Source organism: Saccoglossus kowalevskii, chromosome 14, assembly GCF_978046115.1.
Source record: "Saccoglossus kowalevskii chromosome 14, keSacKowa6.1, whole genome shotgun sequence".
NCBI lineage: Eukaryota > Metazoa > Hemichordata > Enteropneusta > Harrimaniidae > Saccoglossus > Saccoglossus kowalevskii.
The window spans coordinates 11,022,658-11,048,531 of NC_140654.1; the positions used below are offsets into that span (position 1 = coordinate 11,022,658).

Here is a 25,874-nt window from a genome sequence, read left to right on the forward strand (position 1 = left end):
CTTCTGTTCGCCTTGCCACGGAACATCGCACAGACAAATATCCGCATCGAGACACTGCCAAGCGTTGCCACCTACACACTAAACTTTTTACGACTTGCGTATCGGTCTTTTGGCGATTATATAGTTAGTGTTCTTATCAACGCTTTGATTATCCCTCGATAATCGCACGGACACACGGCCACTCCGAGGGAAGCTTGTTCGCCTACTGCGTAAGTTATTGCACTGGCGTTTTATTCTTTCCGTGTTTTTGCCTTATCAATTAGAACTTATCGCAAGTTTTTTTATCTTGAAGCATTTTTTTACTAGCAGTTGGATTTACTCGACATCGTATCTTTCGTTTTTATGAAGGAAATCCCTCACTCGTTGATTAACTGGTCAGTTTTTTTGCGCTGGGTCATATGTTGGTCTGTTGGTGATGTGGCAAGGGCTACTTGTTTAACACCAGTTTACACAGGTTAAAGTCCGGGGTGTCTAACATACATTGTCCATGAGTAAACTATAAACTTTATATATTACTGTACCACAGAGTACGGGCATTTTACTTGACATCTTTGTAATATTTAGTCTACAACTACAAGATCGAAAACAACATTCAAGTCTGTGGGTGATATTAGCGGTAGAGAATGTCGCCGTTTGAGAATTTCCAACATCGTATTTTCACACCCACGGCAATAATCGGATCCTGGGTTCATTCACTTCAGCTGAAGCTAAAAAAATACATCGTGGAGCGATTTTTAAGCTTCAATACTGTTCTCATCAATTTAACAAACATCTCATTACATTTCAATGTTACTGCGTCCGCTATCAGAAAATTATAGACGTTCTTTCCTGCCTGACATTTTCTAGTTGTAATTCGTCAATGAAGGCATGTTCCAACTGATAACCCTATCCCAAACTATTCGGCTACTTAGGTCACAGCGTTGTAATGTTTCTCTAAATAACGAAGCGATGTGTGCCATGACGCGTTTAAAAGTTGTTATTCATTGTTGACGTGTTCCATATGTTTTGCTCAGTTATAAGTTTGCGCGTGGACTTCAACTTTTATCAAAGAACCAGGAAGCCACGCACACCGCACGTCGATTTCAGGCGAGTCCACTTTTATCAAACCTGTTCGCGTAACGTACTTATCATCTCCAGGTCAGATATCACTGAACGTCAGAGCTTCCACTATTACAATTTCGACATCCCTCTTAGGTACATGTTAAATAATTTGTATATTTTTAATTTAAAGGTTTGGGAATAGTTCTTACTCGAGCCGTTGAGTCTGTAGGACTGTAATTCACTTGATAATAGTGTGTCGGAACGAGGCGGTGTATTCCCAACATGTGTACGTTTGTCCAAGCATGACTTGTTGTAATTCTGTACGGTTTAATTCTCTTATATATCGATCAGTCAGCCAATTTTAATTTACTCTTGACACTGACAACTTTGTACGTGTTTTATTACAGAAACTAAAGTTACTGTCCGAGTCAGAAGTTTGAAGACGAACTTTTTGCAGTTTTGCTGTATATATGGATTCCTATGGAACTAAGTGACTCCCGCTGGGTTGGATCTGAATCACTCAAATCCTCACCGAATCCTCACCACCATCACCACCAAGTGGCAAATCAAGTCGAGACTGAATCAAGACAATCACCCGAGAACAATAATCAAGGAGTTCGACTCGGCAGCGGCCACAACGTAGAAGAACGTCTACACTCCACCGATCAAGAGAGTTCACCGCTGAGCGGAGAACAAGCGGGAGGCCGACAGGCGACTACCCGTGTTATGCAACACAGTAACCTCGGCCTATCATTAGCAGAGCCCAGTCAACTCCCTTCATCCGAAGACGTCGAAGTGTTCTTCAACCACCTCGAGCAACCCTCGGCATCACAGTCTTCACATAGTCACAACCATTCTACATCAATGTACCAAACCATGTCAATGCACGCTGCACCACCGACTTACGAGACGCCAACAACATTTATCCACACCGGAACGAGTCCGGTTTATGTGCCAACGACACGGGCGATGCCGTTACCCATGCACGCTGCCCCGTACCTCCAGGCCAACTCAGCGACGCCTCAATCACAGGCAAACAGTCATGCAGTCTGGTGTCCAAGTCAACCCGAGAGCGGATACACAACCCAAACCACGCATCCATCTCCAAGGTTCACCTTCCCACCTAGCCCACCTATCACGTCTACCGGTACTTTAGCAAGGCACAACGGCTTAAACCCATATGCTACGCCGTATGACATCCCGTGGACATCATTCCCAGATGGTACGGTACTTCACCCGAATGTTGGGAACAGACCAGGATCCGTGGTCCGGCGTACAAACTCAGGTAAATATATAAATTTATATTTTATTCTTAGAGTAAACGTGTAATAATGTAACAATTACATTGACGTATTTCGCTTATACTTGTTGAAAAAAAAAAGAAAAATAGCGAACAAAAAAAAAATCGGAAATCAAAATTACAAAGTTTAGAAGACCGCGAAAACAATTAACACGTCTTTACAACATCACTGTAAATGTTTTTGGACCACTCTAAAAGCAACGAGTGGATTGTTTTGGTTGGGTATTAAAAGCCACAGGATGTCTGCAATCTTGGGAAGTCATACACAAAACACAACAGGAAAGATTAAGAAAACAATAGTCAAGAAAAACAAAAAACTGTTGTGTTAGGTGAACGAGGTTACTTTCAATATTTTTCCGAAATTATAAACGACTATGTGAACAGAAATTAAATATTGTGTATATATTCCACCAGATTCAGCCAACGCTGCCCGAAGTATATTTGTTGATAGCAGTAACCAGTTAGCGTATGCAGGTAAATAGTTCATTAATTTATTTTATTAAAATGTGTCTTCAAGTTTTTTATAACTTATATCTTAATACCGTTGTAAATCGTAATCTTAAAGCTAATAGACGTTGAAGGTACAAACATGTAAGCGGTCGGTCATGTTCTCATTGCTGGAGTCCGTTTATGTACAGATAAACGACCCCCTCCCGTCAAGGACCTTTCATCAAAAATTAATGTAAGCTTGTTTTTGGACACTTTTTCGGATTTCCTCATCTGGTCGATCAACACCGACGTCTTGATCGTAGACCACATGAGCCCATCGTCTTTCTTGTGAGATTTTAATTTTCTTTGTGCACAAGTTTTGATTTACTTTTTAAACTATACCCAACCCTCTTTTTTCTCGGTAGTTCTATGCAACACGTCACTATTACACGGTTGCGCGAAATGAAAAGGTATACAACTAGTTCAATATCTCATTATTGACAGGAAAAAATATCAAAAATACGTAATAAGTTAGGATAACATCGCAAAGGCTCGAAGTGCAATTTTGTTTCGATGATTAGTTCATTATATTCTCGCGATTACTAGTATCTGGTAATGCTCTTCGAAACATGCGGCGGGGGGGGGGGGTCACATTAGATACAAGATATATCATGTATTGTATAGGCGTATTAGACAGGGCGCTGAGTGAGAGTACACACAAGGCAGTGCTATTAATTGCCTAATTGTCACATTTGATTATAATTACGACTTATGCGCCAACGTGGCCTGTGAAACTGACAAAGGTCTAGACAGCCGTGTTGAAAGATGGTTCCACGCTCGCCATATATGTTATTTTGACTTGATTTGTAAATAATTATATATTGTTGTAAAGTGTGACGGCAAATAGTCTAAACATGCACACACGGCTCGTGCACCTGTTAAAGTTGTATTCCCACTTTGCGTTATTTAAAAAACACTCCCAGCGATTATTCTGATCACCATAAAAATGTAAAAATCGGGAAGCTGTGGAGCTACTGTAAAACCATTCATATTCCCTGGTGTTTAACTAGTTTGATGTTTTGACCATTTTCACTGGGTTTACGTACTTGGCAGAGAAACAATAAGATTTATTCTTATTTGACAGTATTTACAGCAATTCTGCGTAATGTGGGCATACTTTCCATCGTTCTAATCACTTATAGTCACTCCTCGAATATAAAAAGCACTTCCAAATTTGGTTTCAGGATTCTGCTTGATTTGATGAGATTTCTTATGAACTGTATACAACCCAAAGCCCTTAAGATAAGTTTTCTACAGAATATGCAAAGATGGTATCCAACTCTTGATAAAAACGTGAAAGTGGCTGAAGTGAACTGAACAAAATAGCTTCGCTTCTAATAATAACGTTGCATGTAATCATTTTGGACGTTGGTGGCGCCGGAACTCATAAAAGTTCCCCGTCCCAAAACTGGGAACACATTTGCGCACAATTAAACGTCCATAAAACACACTAATGTGGCGTTTCGGAATTCCTAATGATCTTTAAGTTCCAATACAAGGCTGAAGCACTCATAAAAACAATAAATAAAATTAGAAAGCAACAACATTTGATTCAAATGTCTTCCAGACAAGGCCCACCAACAAAGGGAATAGGGCTAATTGTTGTCACGCGCCTGACACTTGGATGGGGAATGACCCCCCCCCCCCCACTGCAAATTAGGTCACAGTACTGACGGTGCCGGTGAGAGGGCCTAGACATGCTGGTTCACAGCAACACTTATCATCATGATATCATCGATATTAGTGTTATGTTTGCAGAAGAGAGACTCAAGTTTTTAGAAACCGCTGCTGTGTATATGTTTAGAACTTTGGGATGGATATGGATTTGATCGAGCCCACTTAATTCACTTTGTTTCTCTTTAAAGTACTAGTACATCCAATCAACCAGTTACCACGGTTACTAGTACATGTAACCGTGAATCAACTGATTATAAAACAGATATTCTATCAAAACTGCGAGTAGCTGATGAGAATGATCACGAATCATAAATGTAGTAATTTTAAAAAAACTACCGTATATTTTAGTAGAATAATTTTTATATAACGGTATATATACACTAACTACAAAGTATTTAAACCAGAAAACATATTTACGAGTACGAATTTCTATTTTTAATAGTTTTTTTTCAGTCAATTGATTCAAAGACGTGTTTTGAGTAGCTGCATCAGCACAGCGGGAGAAAAGCATGTCTTTGACGAATAATAACAAATTGAATAACAATCACCGGGTGATGAAAAAAAAGTATAATACATTAAGTTAGAATATTGCGGTTATTTTAGATTATTCGACTAACGTGTTTGCCAAAACATTTCAACGCGGAAAATACATCGGGGAGAACCGACCACTTCGGCAAACATATGACTAATTTCCTTTTTCTGATAGGCGACCCCGGACAAATCGATATGACCTTTCTCCAATGTTTTCTTTTGTTGAAATTAATGAACAGGATGACGATATAAAGGATATTTTGCAGACAAAACTCACGGGAATGATTAAAACATGAAAGCTCTCCGAAGAACAGTGACGCCCAAAATGCACTAGCCAGTGTAGCGTCCAGTTCGTAATGAAATGAAACTTCCGGTATATTGCTCAAGCCCGGACGTAAAATACTGCCAGTTGCGAAAGATAGGCCGCTTATTCCAGCATTCAGTTAACGCTAAAAGCCAATTTCAAATACAAAACAATTTCTTACATGTAAAAAATTGTCATCTGAGAAGTCTTGATATGATTTGATCTTGCCTTTTTTTTGAGCGAGTTCCGAGTCGTTGTACTGAATGGGTCGCCTGTTGTGACTTCATAAACAAGAGGCTGATTTGACACTTTTGGAATATTTATGGCGTGGGGAAGAGTTTTAATTAAATGGTATTCGATAAGAACATAATGACCTGTGACGACCGCCCAGTTCATTTTAAATAACATCGAAACCTGGGAACCTGATTTGCGCGCTATGATCGACAGATCGGTTCCGATTTCACCACACTGGAGGCTGCGTCTACAATTTCGTCTTTTTTGGGCCTAATTCCCCAACGAATACTCACAAATCCTGTTACACCAGCCCCTTGCCCCGACTTCATAAATCAACGTACCAATATCTGCAAGACGTTATTTAATTATCTTGATCTTTGTGGGTGACATTTGAAAATAGTTTGGTCTCAAATTAGAAAGTCTGTCGTCTGCAAACAACACTGCATTCCCCACAGTGAGCACGGGGTGTTATTAATTTTTAGTACAATGTTAAATGTCGCTTATTCCCTTGTAAGTTATGTGAAAATAAAACATTTACTCTGTTTAAGTCAAAAACACTAGCTGCACCCGGTGAAAATCACTCACCTTTCGGGACTAAAACCTCTCTGCTGGCCTGCCCACGTGATCATAAAAGCGTACCGCTAAGTTGGATCTGCTAGAACACTCGAGTGGCGGCTATCCGCGGCTGGCACACGACTAATCCATCCCCAATTTTAGACACATGATAGATAGCGGACAAGTGTCCAAGTTGTCTCCTGTCAATTTATAACAAACAATCAGTTTGTAACACGATGAATTTATGGCAATCCAATTGTACGAGTTTCATTCAATATTTACCCTAAGGTACTACTAAGAAAGACACTACCTTATCTACGTTTATAAATAAACAGCTGATTCTGCAGTATTATTGTTTTTTCAAAGTGGTCGTCGTTTTCACTTTTCTACATGATGTTTACACATTTATAAACAAGTGGCGCGTGGGCAAGTACTACTTATATGTCATATGTTAAAAACATTTTGGATGGCTCAAACACTTTCAAGGGCCCAGAGTCTGGTTAATTTGTTTTCCAAAACCGATGCTCACTCACTTTTTTCATTTTCTAATTGTAATACTGTCATAACAAGTGTGCTGAAAATTCAATAATTCTATTTTTTTTTCTAAGATCTGATAACAAAAAACTACAACGCGCAAATGTTTGGTAGAGTGAATAAATTACAGTCGCCGAGCAGCGCGCGCGCAAAATAATATGTTTTACTCGGGTGATATACGTTGCATGGGCCCATATTGAATGCACGTGGTTCGACGACTGAGTCATTTAACTTTCGCATATATTTAGTCGCCTAGTTACAACATAGCTATACTAGATAAAGTTCAATGTTCAAGACGTGTAGGTACGTAACAAAGTAATCCAAGATATTAAAGTAAATTCGTGTGTAAACAAATAGGTGAATTTTGTAAACACTTGCAACTTCCGACAGAATCCTAATACAAGTAAATAAATGGGTGTTTTAATATTAAATTAATCTGAGCAACGGAAATATTATCGGGTTGAGTTGGGCGGGTGGCGGTCTGTAATTGTCCGACACTGAAGCCACTCGCATGAAAACCACGTCTATGGAGTTATCTTTTTAGCTTCACGAGTAGTCGACATAAGACTATGTAGCAAATTGCGTTGAATTTTCTGTTTAAAATAAATAATATCTCGCCGGCTGTTTTTATAATTATAAACTCGGCATAGATATTAAGCGGTTGATAGCGGGCTTATGTGTAGTTTTACACTGTGCTTTCTGCGACACTCCCGTGCAGATGCCGATGATAAGACGGCCGGATAGTTGTACAAGCAAGCACCTGTATTTTTTCCCATCGTTGCACCAGGAAAACCTGTTAATATTGCATGCGAACATAACTCGGACATGTCTTCTCCTTCGCGGTCGAGAAACGGAACGCTGTCTCTGAATACCGATAAGCCCAAAACAGGTTTACGTTCACACGGTGTTTAAATAAGTTTCGGGTTCGTTGCAATACAAATAACGGAGACTAAATCCACGGAGTTGTTTTGACGATGGAGTAACCTCATAGCGATAAACTTTTTAGATACCTCAGTTGAAGCGATACAAAAATCGATATGGTTCAATGTCTGTTGGCGGATTTTTTTCTCCCCGATGACGCGCAAAATGACGTTACCTGTCATAGTGTGAACAATTACGAATAAAGCTGTTTTCTAAACACCATAGACGAAAAGAAGTCAAACATCATCAGAATATTCTGGCAATTTAACACACCATAGATTTTCTTCCCACCTGCTTTGGCATTAGAACATTTAATGGTGTCCTCTTTTGTGTGGGCAATTACGCTCTCACTTGACTCCGTATATCTCTTCCAATGCAGTTGTCATATTATAGCATGGCTTTGTTATTGATTCACGAACACTATGCATTTCTCTATGGCACACTCAAGCTGACACTTATTCAACAATCGAAATCATTCAATATCAAAGAAAGAATGGAGAGTCCACGCTCTCTAAAATGAATTGAACCTACCAAGTATATTATTGTCTTTGCTCGTACATACAGGCAGCTGGTTTTATCATACTCGTGTGTAGAAATAACACTTAATTTAAAAGTATTTTTGAGAACTCTTGACATGGATAGCACAAAATCGACTGTAAGCTGAGGGTTTACTTAAACATGTCACATAATTGTGTTATTTTGCCTGAGGGATGGAGAGATCGATAAAAGGCTTTCCGGGGACGGGGCTTACGTGAAAAACTTACTCAGTAATGGCAAATGAAATCGGGTAGTATAATAATAAATATTTCCAGATGGCATCGACTAGAAATGTGACATCAATTAAAATTTATCCAAGTAAAAATAACGCATAAAATTGCTGAATATTGTGTCCGATTTTGACGCAATTCACAGAGCCACCGTCTGGAGTGGGAAGTAGGATTACTTTCTCTTCACGGAAAACACATCTTGTTTGCTCTGCACTTAGGACAAACTCACTTCAGTGAACTTTTCATCTTTCTGTTTTGCAAAACAAAAAGTACGAAATTTTCAAACAATGGTGTAAACATATTGCCTGATTTAGAATGACCCCATTGTTTCCACAAAGTAATTTGCAAAACATTATATCACATGTTTTGTATCAAATCAAAGGTTGAACGGACGGTCTTATGAAAAAAATATAAACCAATTTCACATTAGAACCAAATTTCACTCTGTTATTATTAAAATAAAAAATATATTGATAACAGTTTTTGTTTGTACTTAAAAAAAGTGATGTAAAAACAACTAGTGACATGTAACACTGTCCATCTGTCCGGGCATTGAATGATATATACCAACATGAGATGAATAATTATATCCGCACACTACTAGTATTTCTGTAAAAAAAAATTGTTTATTTCACACAGAAACAAAATCTCCCTCCTCAAAATCTTCGTCAGTGCAATCATGAGAGATTGACCAACTCAAATCCGGGGGGGGGGTAATTATTTTCACTCACAACAGTGATGTGAAATCATAGTATATTGATGAAACATTTGCAAGTGTCTTATGTGCTGAGGTTTCTTAATCTGTTTTTTTCACAACTCCAAGCATTCCCTCAGGATTTCAAAAACTTCAAACCCTTTATTCTATGCTATTGTTGACAAAGAGCCATTGCTCAAAATTTTGAGTAGTTACTTAAGACAATGATTATCAAATACATGTATAATCTAAAATATAACCCTAAGAAACAATAGGTTTCACATTCATAAAAGTTTAAAAGTATGACTTTGTATTAACTTAATATTTTCAACGAGAAACCAAAGATTGTGGCCCATGATCCTATGGTGCAATCCCAGTGAATGCCATATGCCCCTTGAAAACAGCAGCAGATAACCCCCCTGTTTGAGATGAAACCTGCTAGAGTACTTTATGTGCACAAATCCCTAAGTGACAAATAGACAAACTTAAAAATAAAATGCATATAGCGATGTTGGTGGAAAATCAATTCGTGTTCAATTAACGTGTACTAATGGAGGCTTGTAGTGGGCACATTTTCTATAGCGCAGCGAGCAACGTTAGTTCAGATGGCGCACCTGCCATACGACTATGCTGTAAAGGAGTGAGAGAAAAGCAAGTGATTTCTTCATCAGCTAGTTTAACCAGAGATAAGCATTTGTATGTGTATACCACTCTTAAGTAGATAATCTCTGCTGGCTATAGAAGTGTCTTAATATATTCTTACCATCTTCCGCCTTTGATTGATAGAAAAAGATTCCCAGTTTTCCGCGGACTTGAATTTTAAAATAGATTTGAGGAGAGCCAGTTTTGTTGTACAATTTCTAAGCCTATAAACCATATATGAGAAGATGAGATTATTACACAACAGCCACAATATAAATATTGTTTATATACGCTTTATGGACAATTATCACTTAATTTTTTGTGATTTTTTTAAAACTTTCTCAGAAATAGATTAGGATTACATGTGTTCATTTGATACGACAAACTTTTTTGCATAATTCTGGAATATGTATACAGTAGGAAAATCTATTACAGGAAGGTGATTGTTGTGTCGTGTCAAGTTTGCTGTGGTTCATAGCAACACATATAATGTATACCGTTTTAATATTAGCTGCTTGATTTTCATAATTTTATTTTATTGCATCTGTGAATACAAAATTTTGTGAAGATCATTAACACTCTGGGACTGCAGAGAAAATGTCACTGCTACAAATTGTCTTTAACAAAATTAAAGTTGTTTACAATATGTGTAAAATACAATTCGAAAACGCTTTTGTTTTCCCCAATGTATTTTGTCACTTTTTATCTTCATGGTCACCATGGCAACCAGTGATGGGAAGTTCTGTTTACAGTTTGTTTTTTTACAACAAGAACTATTCTATATTGTGATATAGATTTTTCATCTTTTCCTGCAGAGGGCAGAGAGTGTGTCAACTGCGGTGCAATGTCAACCCCGCTTTGGCGACGTGACGGCACCGGTCATTACCTGTGTAATGCATGTGGATTATACCATAAGATGAATGGTATGAATCGTCCACTGATCAAACCACAGCGTAGACTGGTAAGTGACGAAAAAGACCCACGTGCCTATACACAACATCAGGTAACCAATCAAAACCAGTGAAACTTTCGGTTCAGTGTTTTCTAGCTTTCAGACGTTGCTCCCTCACATTGTCAATGCCTGTAACTGCTGGTTTCCTAGAGTACACCTTAAGAGTACATTCTTTTTTCACTGGGCCCCCTAGCTCAGTGAAAATAATTACAACTTAGCCTCACTCTGCATGGACCAATCAAAATCACATTATATGTATAATGTAGTTAATGGCAATGTGAGATGCGGTCTGGCTGATGTTTGGTTAAGCTTTATTTAAAACCATATTAATCACATTTTTTATTGAAAAAATTTTGTTTAGCATAAGAGCCAGGATACACTGAAACGCAAAGACTTGAGGTCGTAATTTAGTCCAAACAGTCATATTGTTTCCATAGATATGTACTGTCCTACCATTCAGTCTCTTTTTTTCACCACTTCGGTCTTGTGTTTTATAGGCCTCATGCATGTCCCCTAAAAGTCACACATCCTGGTACTTTGCATGATCTAAAGGTCACACATCCTGGTTCTTTGTATGACCCCAATAGGTCAGACATCCTGGTACATTCTGGGGGTATTGTATGTCAGTATTAGTTACCAATATTACCTAAAAATGTTTAACAGTATTGGAACTTCAATAACAATTGATTGTATTATTGGGGAAAATAATTTAGAAATTCTCATTAACAGTGAACTTGTTCCCCTAAAAAGTACCAGGATGTGTGGGCTTTTGGAGGTCATGCATAAACACCTGTTGTTGCAAACACCCTATGTAACCTACTATTTTTTTACACTGAAAAAATAAAGTTCATTCATTCAATATTAGACCCAGGAGAGAGCTGAAGCATTTGGTTTCATTTTAGTTACTCTCTTTCTGGCTGAACAACATTGCAACCTCATCACTGATTGGTCACTTTTACTTTATTTATGTAAATGTATGACCAATCAGGATGGACTATGCAAAGTGCTTCAGTTTAATCTCAAACACTAAGCTTTGACATTTGATTGTTAAAGCGAGAGAGTCGTCACCTGCACATATGTCCGATGGCCATAGCGTGTCATTGTTTACAAACAAGCGTCTACCCATGAGCCTTTGCGTTTTTAGAGTGTGTTGTTATTGTCGCTTGGGACTCAATTCCCGCACGTGCTCAGGTGACGACTCTCTTACTTTAATATTACTGTTTTGTTATTAATTTGTATGGTACATGTTGCAGTTTTGCTGCTTTTTACTGCTTCATGTTGTGGTTCTGCTGTTTCCAACTGCTGCATGTTGTAGTGCCCGCTGTTCCCTACTGCTGCATTTTTCGGTACTGCTGCATGTTGTAGTGCCCGCTGTTTCCTACTGCTGGATTTTTCGGTACTGCTGCATGTTGTAGTGCCCGCTGTTCCCTACTGCTGAATTTTTCGGTACTGCTGCATGTTGCAGTGCCAGCTGTTCCCTACTGCTGAATTTTTCGGTACTGCTGCATGTTGTAGTGCCCGCTGTTCCTTACTGCTGCATATTTCGTTACTGCTGCACTTTACTACTGCATGCTGCGGGTGTTCTGCATGAGAACATACTCACTGCTTTGCTATGCTATGCTGCGTTCATATATTTTTCATTTTCATGTCGTACGTCCTTCCTGACGTGGGCAGGCTGAGCAAAAAACTTAACAATGCTAATGATGTAAAAAAAATGCTTAAATCATGCTTTTGTGCAGATGGATTGCTTTACTAACTTCTGCTTGTTTGGCTTGATGTTACTTGAAATCTACGGATTTAGGAATTAAATACGAGGGAAGTTTTTCTTTTTTCTTTTTTACCTTTTTTTCAATGGGCGAGTAAATTGACAACATTTCTTTTGTTGTTTCTTCAGTCTGCATCACGTCGGGTAGGTCTTCAGTGCGCCAACTGTCATACGACACAAACAACACTATGGCGCCGAAATAACGAAGGTGAACCAGTGTGCAATGCATGCGGACTGTATTTCAAGCTTCACTCGGTACGTAACTTTGCTATTTATATTTTTATGTGTTTTTCTTCTTCTTGCCCAGTCTGGCTCTCGTCATGAGGGTATATCTTGCTCCAACTGTGGTACTACTGTAACTACATTGTGGCGTAGGAATAACGATGGTGAACCTGTGTGTAATGCCTGCGGCCTTTACTTCAAACAGCACAAAGTATGTATCCATAAACCATACTATATCAATGTCATTAATAGAGAAAATTAATCAGGAAATTTTCAGTAATTAATAACTAAATAATTAAAATTTACTCATAAAATAATCACCACCTTCAGTTGAAAACTTGAAATGTCACAATCATTGTGTGGTGCACATTTGAACATTGTGTAAACAAATGACGTATGAGCATCATTCTTTAGGTTGCATGGGACCCACTCTCTTCTTATGTAACTTTGTTGAGCAATATTCACATTAAGATTTCAGTGGAAAACAAATGCAGCACAAATATTCAGGGCTGTTCTGCTCCCATGGCAACAAAACATGGAGCTTTTAGACAAACATATTACAGGCATGATGCTTTCACAGGATTTTTGTGACTTTTCATGGAAAATTTGTCCATATTTTTTTTTTAAAAATTGTCATCAAGACCTGTAACTAATGGGGAAACTAAGTCCATTTGGTGAAAAAAAAGAAGAAATTATAGGGAAAAAATATAATAATGTGCAAAATGTTACATTAACTATTAGGCAGGAAAATCTATGTGTAAAAAACGGGAAAGGAGTTTGTGAAATAAAAAAAGTATAGAATTCAGATTCTGAAAGATTCATTGTATATAAGTTTCTTAAATTTTATTTTCTGGCTATTTGTTACTATAAATTTAAGTAATTTCAGGATTTTATGGCATCTTAAAAAATAAAATTTTGTAAAAGTCTCTGACACTCCATGTTGTAGCACCCAAGAGAATTTTTAACTACGACAAAAGTCGATCACTGACTTGCGAAAATTGGTCTTTTGCGAAATAAAAACGCTTTACAGTTTGACGGTCTTACATTTGAGGACACATTATAAAAATAATATTAACAAATCAACACACTTAGGCAAGTTTGTTATTTTATTACTTATTATCATAAAATGATACATTTGCGATAAAATATGAAAATGTGACATTGTGAAGTACAGTAGGAGACGAAGTGTTATCTAAAGTAGATAAAGTAAAATGATTTACGATATAGAATATCTTGTCAAATGATAATGCAAACATACTCGATGCACTAAAGTAACTTTATCCTTTCACTTTTCCTGCTTCCGCTTCTTCTTTTGAACATTAACATTTGGCACATTTTTTATGTATAGTAAAAGTTAGGAAGGTTTCTGTTGTGACAAAAGTTGACTTTGGCATTCCAAGGTCAAAGGTCAACATGGTTTGTAGTAAAAGGTAGTTTATCTCACCCAGACATGATTATATAAAACTTAAATAATAGTTAAAAACAATGATCAAATTTCAATTTTTCTTTGTAAATAAAATATAAAACGGTCAGGTTTATTATTAAAATAGGTGATGTTTGATAAAAGCCTTGAAGTTAAAAAAAAATGTTTTTTTAGAAAGTTTTCAAAAAAAATAAATTATCTGACATGAAATTCAATGTAAGGCTAACATAAGATTTGAATCCTCATTATTGAAAAATAATTTCTGTGTAAGAGTCTGTCAAAACTGGTTTGTTGCATGTCGGTTTACGATACGACATGATACAACACACTAGGCTATAAATACACAACAATCCGTCATTAGAAATGCAAAGAACTCGCCTCAACTCTGATATTTTCGCTTTTTCCATCACTATGTCAAAATCGGAGGAATTTGATCGGAGCCATTTAGATAACTATTTTGAAGGACGAACTGATAACATTTTAACATTACACATTTTCTGTGATCTCGGCTCACTATATCATAAAATTCCAGGTCAATACGGGGGTTATCTGCTAAAATGATAACAAACAAGGGTAAAGATTACCATATACTCTTGTTCTTTTTTGATTATCTTCTGTATTGATTCTATTAGTAGTGATTGCCTTGGATTTATATGCTTTCCAAGACCTCTACAAACAAATAATGCCCAATGAACGTAATCCCATTCATCGTCCGCCTGCACGGTGTTGTTACGTTCGTACATTCTTAGTGGAGTGCTTTGCCGGAACATTCACTATGAAAATTCAAGATGCACTCATTTGGCAAGTCACTTTTTTTGGTTGGAAAGCAAACAGGAATAAAAATTAATATTTTCTGAAAAAAAAGACTGATGATGATAATCAGTAAACGTTATGTATTTTTTGAGGAAATATGATAGAAAAGCACAAATCGGATCATGACAGTCTGTTTAATTTGTTTACATTGAAATCAAAATATTCATAATTTAGATTTTGCCATTTCCACAACAAAACAATTTTTTTTTATTTCATACTACTTCCTGTCTCTGCTTGATAAAATTTTTTAGTGGGTCTTTTTAAAATTGTATCATAATATCAAAACCTGTAGGTTCTATTGGTCCAAAATTAATAAAGAAATTATAGAAAAACAAGGGAAATGATGGGTCTAGTATTCTATTTCTTAAATCATGTGTTTTTGAAATAAACAAGTTAAAATGATCATTGTGTTAGTTTCCTTTCAAAAACCAGGACATTTTTCCGCGATTGCACAACAAATCAAATTCACAGCTGACAGAAAATCAAAATCTTACTTTATGAGTGAGACTAGAAAGCGAAAAAATGTCTGAATCCTTCTCTACTGCCAGCAATCCCTTAAATCTTGCGTGGTTGGAATTCCTTCAAACTTGAAATGACTTTATTGGGTGCAACTGGAAACTGTTGAATCATTACATGTGTCTACCATAGGACACACTGTGTTTATTTATCTTGTTTGCTTAACAGGAACATAGAAGGCAATAAAACGGTGACTTATTGATGTCTAATATATCAAGTTGTAATAAAAATGTCAAATTAGAAAATGCCTTGTCCCATTAGGAAGAGTGTTTAGCTGTTTTAGTAGTTTTTCCATAGGCTGTCTTTAAACATTCCAACTTCAATATGATCCATTTAAATACAAATGTTTTAAATAATGTATTTTTGTGGTTATTTCTTTTTATTCACTCCATGTGGAAATTTACATACCCGTTCATGACATGAACCCCTAAAACATTGGGGTGAGCGCAGTTCTTGGAATGGAAATTATTTCATGTAAATGGTGTCAAATTTCCTTGAAAACTTACTACTGTAGAATACTTTATTTTCGCTTGGAATTTATTTTCGCTGAAGGGATGATTCCGTGAAAATAAAATCTAGCGAATATACTTTTTTCCCTGTATTTCACATAATACTCATCCAAAATCAGTGAAAATAAATTCCATACAAAACGCCCAAAAAGCCTTTTCAGCGAAAATTAATTCCAGCGAAAATAAAGTATTCCACAGTATTACCAGTTTTATTGTTGTACATTATTGATGCCTGCCCATCGTAAAAGTTGAGTAAGTTACTGGCTATATGGCAGACTCCACCCTGTTTGATCAGTCTTCTTAGACGTGGGTGTGGCTGATTCACAAATCAAGCAAAAAGCCATGGGAATATTCAGTGTTGGAATGTACCTGGAATTCTTTCACTCCAAGGGGTTTGAAAACAAAGCGAAAAGAGAAACAGACATTTTCCCATACTGGGCTGCAGATGAAATATGGGGGCGTCCTGATCTTAGTCACCCTCTTAACTCTAATCTGTCAGACGGACGATCACCATGTTCCCTCTACAAGAGAAATACGATGTCCAATTTGGACCAAAATCAGAACAACATCAGACTCAAACAAAAGGAGTTAATTAAATTGTAAGAAAACTCCGCCAAGTCATGTCGGGTATCGTAAACTAAGTGTTGGGTTTAATGCTCTGTGATTTTTGCATCGATGTGTTATTGGCTCCGCTCTCAAATACTAGTACTATAGAATACTAATACTATAAAGCCAGTTATTCTCACTGGCATATAATTTCACTACTGTAAAATACTTTATTTTCGCATAGAATTAATTTTCGCTGAAGGAATGATTCAGTGAAAATAAAATCCAGCGAATATACCTTTTTTCCTATATTTTACATTTAACTCATCCAAAATCAGTGAAAATAAATTCTGTACAAAACACCCAAAAAGTCTTTTCAGCAAAAATTAATTCCAGCTAAAATAAATTATTTCACAGTATTTTGAAGCTTTGAGTAATTTCACAAAAATAAGATTAATGTATCGGTGAAACAGCTAATAAACTTAACCATTGTCATCTTCTAGTAAATTATATTTTTTTAATTATCTTGTGATTTTTAAGAAGCAATGATAAGGAATGGTGTGCCTGATAGTTTCAAGAAAAAACTAGCGTTAATCCTACAATCCAATAAATAATATAGTTGTACAGTACAAATATAAAACACCTCATATCTTTGTCTTGAAACTTTGACACCCCCCACCCATTTCCAATGAATCACCCCTAACTTTTTTACATACAAAACCTCTGAAGACATTTATTAAATTTCCTGGCAACCATGGTGGTAATATGGTGTCATGGCAACATCAGCATATTAGTAAGAGAACTTAAAAACTCATTATCATATGACAATTGCCTATCAGGCTGTTTTCACTTAAGACTGCTGAGAAGTTTTCTCCCCATAGCACGCTTCGATGACTTTTTTACAGTTTACAGATGGAATAGTTAGCATTTATCGATTGCAATAAACTATCCTACCATGTGGAGAAGATAATCTTGAATCACAAAATGTCGTTAAACAACAACTCAGGCATACTGTCTGTCCCAATCAATGTTTCCAGACAATTATCCCTGGCACGTGACTGGGACCAATGACTATTAAATTATATCTCTTTATTAAAAACCAACAGACTGTAGCTTACAGCAGTCAAAACAATTCACTTTGTAATTACATTTTGTTAAAAGTTCACTGACTATCATCGGCATGGCTATTTATACACACTATGTCACTGAAACTTAGCACTTGTGAGAATATCAGGAACGACAGTACAAATTTGATTCTTGATTCGTTGGAGTGGGAGTAGGACTGGTGCATGGTTAGGGATGGACCAATTGAATAATTGGGGGGGGGGGTTAGCTACAAAGCATACTGTGTTACACTATAGACAGTATAGTACTATACTGTTTATAGTTAAACCTTTTTCTTTTCTGAATGTCAAGAATTATTACCAAATTAAGTCCTTTTGTTGATTGATAAATTGATAAAAATAACTTTAATCATTTTTATGCTTTTCTTTGTTGAGAGATTTCTCACTCAGCCTTCGTGAACTTTTGAATAAAAATTAAAAGTTGACTTTACAATTTTATTCATTAATGTGAGTCTCTATTACTCTGGCTATTTTTTTGTCAAAAGAGTGAATTTTTTCTTGTAGTGGTTTTGTTGTGCAGTCTACACCGAGATTAAATAAACAAGGTCAGCAACACCAAATTTACACCTCATTATTGAACTCTCCCATAATTTCTGTACATTTTCTTGTTGAAATACAAGTTCATAAAAGTTGCACCTGTTGAAGAGTGATGTCGTAAACCACTCAAACAACCCTCCCATCCACTTATGTGGCTGCAATTTGGGAGAAAACACCAGTTTATAGCTTTCTATTTTTGAGGGTCATAGTAACTGTTTACAGAAAGGGCAAAATGCTATAAAAATGTCAAAAGTGAATTTACATCTGTTGGTTCAGTTTCGACAGGTGCAGTATAAATGTCATTATAGAATGGCAAACCGAGGATAATTACAGACTCAAGGAGACTGCGCTAAAATATTGTATGTTTGGACTTGTATTAGCAAATTTAACTTGCAATTTCTGAGTAGCCTTTGTTCTACGGTGGTACAGGGTGTAGCCAATTTTGCGTAAACAAAAAACAGGTTATGATCATAACTCTCCACAGAAAGTATGTCAATATGGGGAGAAAGGGGAGGGGTCATAAAGTTATTTGGCAAAAGTTGTGATTAGGGAGGTGAGGCGAGGGTTGAAAAAGTTGATGGATGTATTTGAAGTCGAAGGAGTTTTGTCACTTTCATGAAAAATCGTCAAATCATGTTTGTAGCCTCAAAAATATATACTTGTAGTTGAGATGATTATTGGTAATTTTTCGTTGATTACATATACCGTAACACCTGTAACTTTTTCAATGAAATTTACCACATGATAAGTAGGTTACAGGTTACCATGGTTACTTCGTAGCTGGTTTCAAATAGATTACATAATACATGACACATCAGTGATCTTATGAATGAGATTTTAAAATCTCTGCATTAAGATTAGCATGGATGTGTTCATTTAGGTTTGAACATGGAAGGTACTAACGGAAGGAGCCACGACGCCTCTCAAGTGGCCACTTAAGCTTCTTAACAGGCTTATTTTCTTTTGTTTCAACCCAAGTTAATCCTGATGAAGACATTGTCTAGCTCATCTTTGATGTCCATGATAGTTTGCGATTGTTTACACAAGTAACGAGTTAGCGGAATATGATACAACCCCGCCGATTTTTAAATGTGACCACAAAATATATGCGCATTATGAAACTACGGTTATCATACATGCGCACTCGGTTGGTTTAGGTGTGAAAGGTCAAAATATGTATTTCACAACCGGAAATTCAACAAATTAACGTTTGACTTTACAGATTTCACATGTTTTAGTTATTAGCAACTATAACAAGAACAAGATTTCGAGTGTCTACAACAAAAATTTCTAAGGACTCCTACAAAATATTATCACAGAGAAAGTGTCTAGGCATGCCCTTCTTTTGATACTATTTTTTCTGGTGGTGTTCGCCTATGCCCGGTGGTCGAAAATTTCAATAGTTTCGGGCGTCAAACCCACGCAATCACAATGGTTCTATTGAATAATGCAGTCGTTATTATCACAGGCAATCATTGATTAAGTCTCATCACCGTTACGAATACAAAAAATATTCACGATAGTTCATCAGTTCTTCTCCAATTGATGTTATGTCTGCTAATTTTTCATTAAAGTACGCCAAGATCTCCGGAAACAACAGCATTCAAACTAGACGGCATTTTCAGCATTTTACATGCGAGGTTCGTCTATCGCTTCCGAACATGCTCCGAATATCACCGAATGCTCGAGACTAGCATAACCTATTGTACGGAGGTGTTAAGAGCTAACAGAACCAATGTTTGTGAACAAACATTGACAAACGATCATGGGGCAAAGCTAAAACAATAGCGTCGTGGCTCCTTCCGTTAGTACCTTGCATGGTTTGAATAGGTGATTTTCCGAACAATTGCGAGATCTCGCGAGATGCATGAAAGACGCGCGTCGAACGGCTGCCGCAAAAATCGAACGATTTGATTTTGAACTAGAATTTCTTTATTTCGCAGCTTACATTGACCGGCCGATCTTCGACAGAGGAATATTGCTTCCAAATACCCTCACTTAATCGAAATTGCCTATCATCAAATGTGGACAGCACATTATTAAGCATGGAAATGTCCCCGAAATACTTTCGCGTTTGTCGAATCCCACGCGATGTTTGACGCGACTACGACGCTATGACCTTTGTTTGTCCTGTTTATACGTTCGATTTCACGCATAACGCGTGATTCTCGCAGTGAACGGAAAATGGTCTATTGGTGTACCCTTTGTGTATTATTTGTTTGACATTTACACCAATTTCTTAGTGGTCATGCAGAAATTAAGGACGGTGGTTGTCGTGCGAGATCACGTTCGATATAGGACCCATCGTAACGTAAACAACACATGTAAAACACATTGTTTGTTTAAAGTGCGGTTGTCGTCGCGCAGCGCATGTTAAAATTTCGTGTAAGTAAACAATGTATTTTGCACATGTTGTATACGTCGCTATGAGTCCCATATCAAACAGAACGCGGCACGACGACTGCCGCCCTTTAACCAAATCCTAACACGTGCTGCGAGACAAACACTGCCCTTTAAAAATGGTGTTTGTTGCAATGTCTCATGTTCGATATAGGACGTATGTAATGTATACCTTGTAATTAAGTTAAAATATATTGTTTACACGGTATTTGAACGTACTCTGCCAGAAACCAACACCTTATAACTGATTAATTATCAAGAATATGGGGTAACACAGAAAGTCTGACAAGGATAGTATAATAAGGTTAGATGGGAAAACAACTAATGGCTAACATGTGGTTTATTTGTGCATTTCAGGTGAACCGACCTCTTGCCCTCAAGAAAGACACTATCCAGACACGAAAGCGTAAACCCAAGAACACTAACAGTGACAAGAATGGCAACCAAAACATGGATGACAAGTCTAATATAGGCTTATCAACAAACAGCTCGAGTTCTATACCAGTGTCTACAATTAAAAAGGTATACCGTAGTTGTATTTTTACTCATATTAAAGCATTGAACCTAGTACCAGTAATCTGTATTTTGGATTGAATTTATCTGCGGTCTAGGTAATTAATAATTAATAATCTAATGATTTAAGCTAAAGCAGTTACTATTTGTCACTTTATAAAGAACAATGAAGATTTCTTTTTTTGATAAATCTTTTATATTCTTTGTAAGTAAACAAAATGTCATGTCATCATATATACTGTGAAATACTTTATTTTAGCTGGAATTAATTTTTGCTGGAAAGACTTTCGGTGTTTTGTTTGGAATTTATTTTCACTGATTTTTTCGACGAGTTAAATGTAAAATATATGAAAAAAGGTATATTCGCTGGATTTATTTTCACTAAATCATTCTTTTAGCCAAAATAGCAAAAATAAAGTATTTTACAGTTTATGTCACTTTATAAACTGTAATAAAAATTTTCTTTCAGGCTTATTTTCTCAATGGATCTTTTATATTCCTTGTAAGAAAACTGAAATCTGATATCTGGCATTTTTTATCCAGAATTGCTTATTAAGTTTTTGCTTTATTTCAGGAGCCAATGTATGTTCCATCTACCATGGCATCAACACTATTGACAACCAACGCCCTGACGGCTTTGAATAGTCAACACCACAGCAGTATGATAATGTCACCAACTCATGCACTGAATCTGACAACTCCAGAACCAAGCCCAAATCTACAAACCAGTACGAACATCTTCCACACCGGTGTGAGTCCGTCACCTCCATCTGCTGTGGCTGTGTCTCTTGACAACAACTAGGAATATCTACTAGCTATGTCGGGGAAAAAGAAACACAGTACTCTATATGTTCAACAATACTTTTGAAATGAATGGAAGCAAAAAAACTGAAAGTGAATGGTGGAAAATGAAATGATATGAGTTATGATGATGACATTATAGGAATGATCCTAATTTGTTGCGATGGAAACAGTTAGATGAACTTTTAGGTTGAAACAGACTGAAAAATTAATTGTTTTTCATTTTAAGGTTGTAAGAGTAAGATTGAGTAAATTCTCTTACACAACCAAATATTTCTTATCTATCAGAGATACTGAATTGTCTCTGCTTGAAAACAACTCAGACACTCCTAAGAACACATTGATATTTTAAAATTCCTATAATATTGATACTTGATCCATTTCCGTGGTAACAGACCATCACTTTCTGAGATGAATCAAGTGCACTCCAAAGAAATAAGAGTAGGGTCAGAAATGACCCAGAACTAATGATTATAGGAGGGACTATTTTATGAGCAATAATTCTTCTGATAATGTTGCTGATGTGTTTATGGTTTCCACCACCATCGTGGGGTGGTCACTCAGATTTATTCAATTGAAAACAAATGTTCTGGCAATGTTTCAATTGACTTTTCTTATTTGAATTTCTATTACCGTAATATTCCTGCCTGTCATCTTGAATGGTTGAACCAATCAGTATGTTTTACTAAATGGACCAATCACATTATGTTTCTCTAATGGACCAATCACAGCATGTTTCACTAAATGGGCCAATCACAACATGTTTTACTAAATGAACCAATCATAGTGATCAGACGAAGTTTGTACTTATTATCAACACAATTCTTGTTGTTAATTCAACCTTCAAGTCACATTTTGCAAGTGTGCGATGAATTACTTTGTTGTCTGGTAACAGACACTGTCATCGCCAGCCGCCCATTTGGCCCCACAATTCACACAGACCAACAGTAAACAATGTCAGTTTCCCCTCAAAACACAGAATATTAATATGCTATATCTGACCCCTGATTGTGACACCAATGATCTCTGACCTTTGGGACAAGACAAACAATCATCCATTTCCTGTTAGTTAGTAACAACCTTTGTTCCGATCGATATTTTTTATTAAAAACAACATGACACGCTTCTAGGGTGCACAAATTGAAAAAAGGGGTATTTTTCAAATTCAGACAACTTCATCGACTTTTGAAAAAAAAATTTCTTGTTCTCGAGATGCGACTTGAAAACTTCACTTTTGATGATTAAAATAAATGAAAATAGTCATTATTATAGTTAGAGAGGGAATCAAGTTAAACCATTGCATTGATCATGTAAGGGTGGCAGGCAATAGGAATAGTTAATATTGAGCAGTTCTCTACCTCGATGTTTAGTTTCTTGATTTTCTAGTGACATTTTGTGCAATTACAGAAGTTTATTTAGCCAATCAAGATGCCAGAATAAATGACACGTTACCGTAGTATTATACACAATCATTGGTGCATAGTGTATTCTTTTTGAAGTAAAGTACTGATTCAAACTATGAAGTCGGTTAAAAAACTTAACTTATTTTGTTTTAATATCCATTGTTGCATTGTTTTAAGTCAATTATTCTTCTCATTTGCTATGGGGCTCTCAAATTGGTCAGTCAAATTAGACAGGTTTTCTCCAGCATAGACCAGATTAGATTGAGAACCCTAGTGAATAGTTCGATTCACAATTTATTTGAACATTACATCTTGTCTCTTACAGCCCCCTCACAGGCAAAAAGGGGAAATGAATTTTTCAGCACATGCATATTTTTTGCAAATTTTAGTAACCACATTAACTGTAAGTTAGCAAGTAGGGTAGACAGGGTTAAAAAAAATGCTCAGACACTAGGAATACTGATCTAAGATTTCCCAAACCCCAGAGATACGTATAATCTGAGTATTTCTGTAGAATATTCATGTGTAATCTCGTACATATAAATTGTTAATGTAGTATAGCTTTAAAATTAGAATGACTTTTTTTGTTGTCATAAATGGCAAAAAAATTACGAACTGGAATAAGCAGAAAAAAAAGAGCTGTACATTGCGAAATGTTGCATGCACATATCTGGCATATTGTAGATCAGAGATTTTGTATAACCTTTTTCCTGTTAATATTCCTTGAAATAATATTTAGAATCTCTACCTGTTATGAACTTTGTTTCTTATTTGACAATTTTTTCTAGAACGACCCATGATTTGAATGCTCTTTTATTGTCTCAATTACACAAATGTTAACAGTTATTTTCATCATGAATGAATTTCAAATTTGTCTTCAGTATTTTTATGTTCTCAATCAGTGTAGTTTTCCGATCAGGAAATGCTTGTTTTCAACTCCCGAAAAAATATATTAAAAAAAAATAAAAGTTTTTAACACATGCAGTCTCAGTTCAGTTTACAAAGCAAAATCCACAACAATCTTATCATGGATAGTTTGGACAGGACAATCTCCATGTCTTGTGGACCAAAAAAAATTTGTTCTGAATATCAATATTCAAATAATAAGCCTGGCAATATTTTTCCCATGTATTTTGATCAAACCATTAACCAAAGAAAATTTATGTTATTTGGGTCAAAAGTAACAGAGAAATGTAAATTAAGTTGAACCATAAAATAAATTTTCAGATATTGTCCAAGAGTTTATCGAAATTTGGAAGTTTTCAAAAACAAAAAACAAAACAGCATTTCCTGATGACTTTTTCTTATTTAACACATACAATATTTTCCAGGGACATAACAATAGAAAAATTATTCAATCTGTGTGAAATGGAGTTATATTTAATAATACCTCCTCCATGTTGAAGTGAACCGACACTTCTCATTTTCAAAATAGATTCTCAAAGTAGAAAAGGAGACGATAATGCAAATTTTTTGATTTGATTCTGCCTGTTAAAAAGTAAATGAAATGAGTGGGTATAATCCTGTGTTGTCAATCTTTATACTAGACTGCCTCACCCACATAAGTACCCTCACACCCCATGCTACAAAATAGTTTGTTCCAATCACAGCAATACAATAAGCATACCATTATTTAATGGGGGTTGTAACTTTGTAGATGGATGTTCGCAGAAAAAATACTTTTAGTGGAAAATATTTTATTTGTTTAGATGATAACTTATTGACGATGTTTGAAATCAGATTCAGTAGATTTAGTCTTAATCCATTTATATCTAGTTATTGATGACGAAAAATATATTGTATTTTATTTGTGATTTAATGTTTCATGGTTATGCTATTGAAAATTAAATGAATTCAAAATATTATAGTCTTTGTTATTGTTTGGTTCTTTATAGTTGTATTAATCGGATTTATTTTGTAGGAATCCTATGACATGTGCCATACACCAAATACAAAAGTATTGGCAACATTTCTGTGTTTTATCAAGTACTGTAGAATACTTTATTTTCACTTGGAATTAATTTTTGCTATTTCCACTGAAAGAATGATTCAGTGAAAATAAAATTCAGCGAATATACGTTTCTTTCTATATTCAACTCATCAAAAATCAGTGAAAATAAAATCTAGCAACTACACCCAAAAAGTCTTAAGCAAAAAATAATTCCAGTTAAAATAAAGTATTTTACAGTACTGTAAAATGACTAATTTTCACTGGGTTTAAATTTCACTGATTTACCATTTCAGGCATATTCAGTGGGTTTTAAATTCACGATTTTATCATTTAGATAATGTGTTCTATGCTAAATTTTACATATTCACTGGGTTTTAATTTAGCGCATTTTCCAGTCAGTGAAATAAGCAAAATTAAAACCCAGTGAATAATTAACCCTTTTACAGTACACAGAATTACATGATGCAGCATTCAAATATAGCCTCCTTAATCAAAGAGTTGTATCATTTCTAAGATTGGTCTACATTACACACTAGACTTAAGTCCTTTCCATACAGCATTATGCTCTAATTCTCTCATATTATAACTTATAGAATGACATGTTGCTATTAGTGTACTTCGAATATTACATACTGTAAAATGACTAATTTTCACTGGGTTTAAATTTCGCTGATTTGCCATTTCAGGCATATTCAGTGGGTTTAAATTCA

The 25,874-nt window shown here is 35.9% G+C and overlaps 1 protein-coding gene across 1 annotated transcript; it reads left to right on the forward strand.

The window, feature by feature from the left end:
- gata4 (gata4 transcription factor) lies at positions 1-24,456 on the forward strand. Its single transcript, NM_001171230.1, has 7 exons — positions 1-209; positions 1,449-2,326; positions 2,756-2,815; positions 10,484-10,650; positions 12,536-12,661; positions 20,854-21,018; positions 21,584-24,456. Exons 2-7 carry the CDS (start codon positions 1,522-1,524, stop codon positions 21,809-21,811), a joined length of 1,551 nt encoding a protein of 516 aa, NP_001164701.1. The 5' UTR covers positions 1-209; positions 1,449-1,521; the 3' UTR covers positions 21,812-24,456.
- Positions 24,457-25,874: the final 1,418 nt, after the last annotated feature.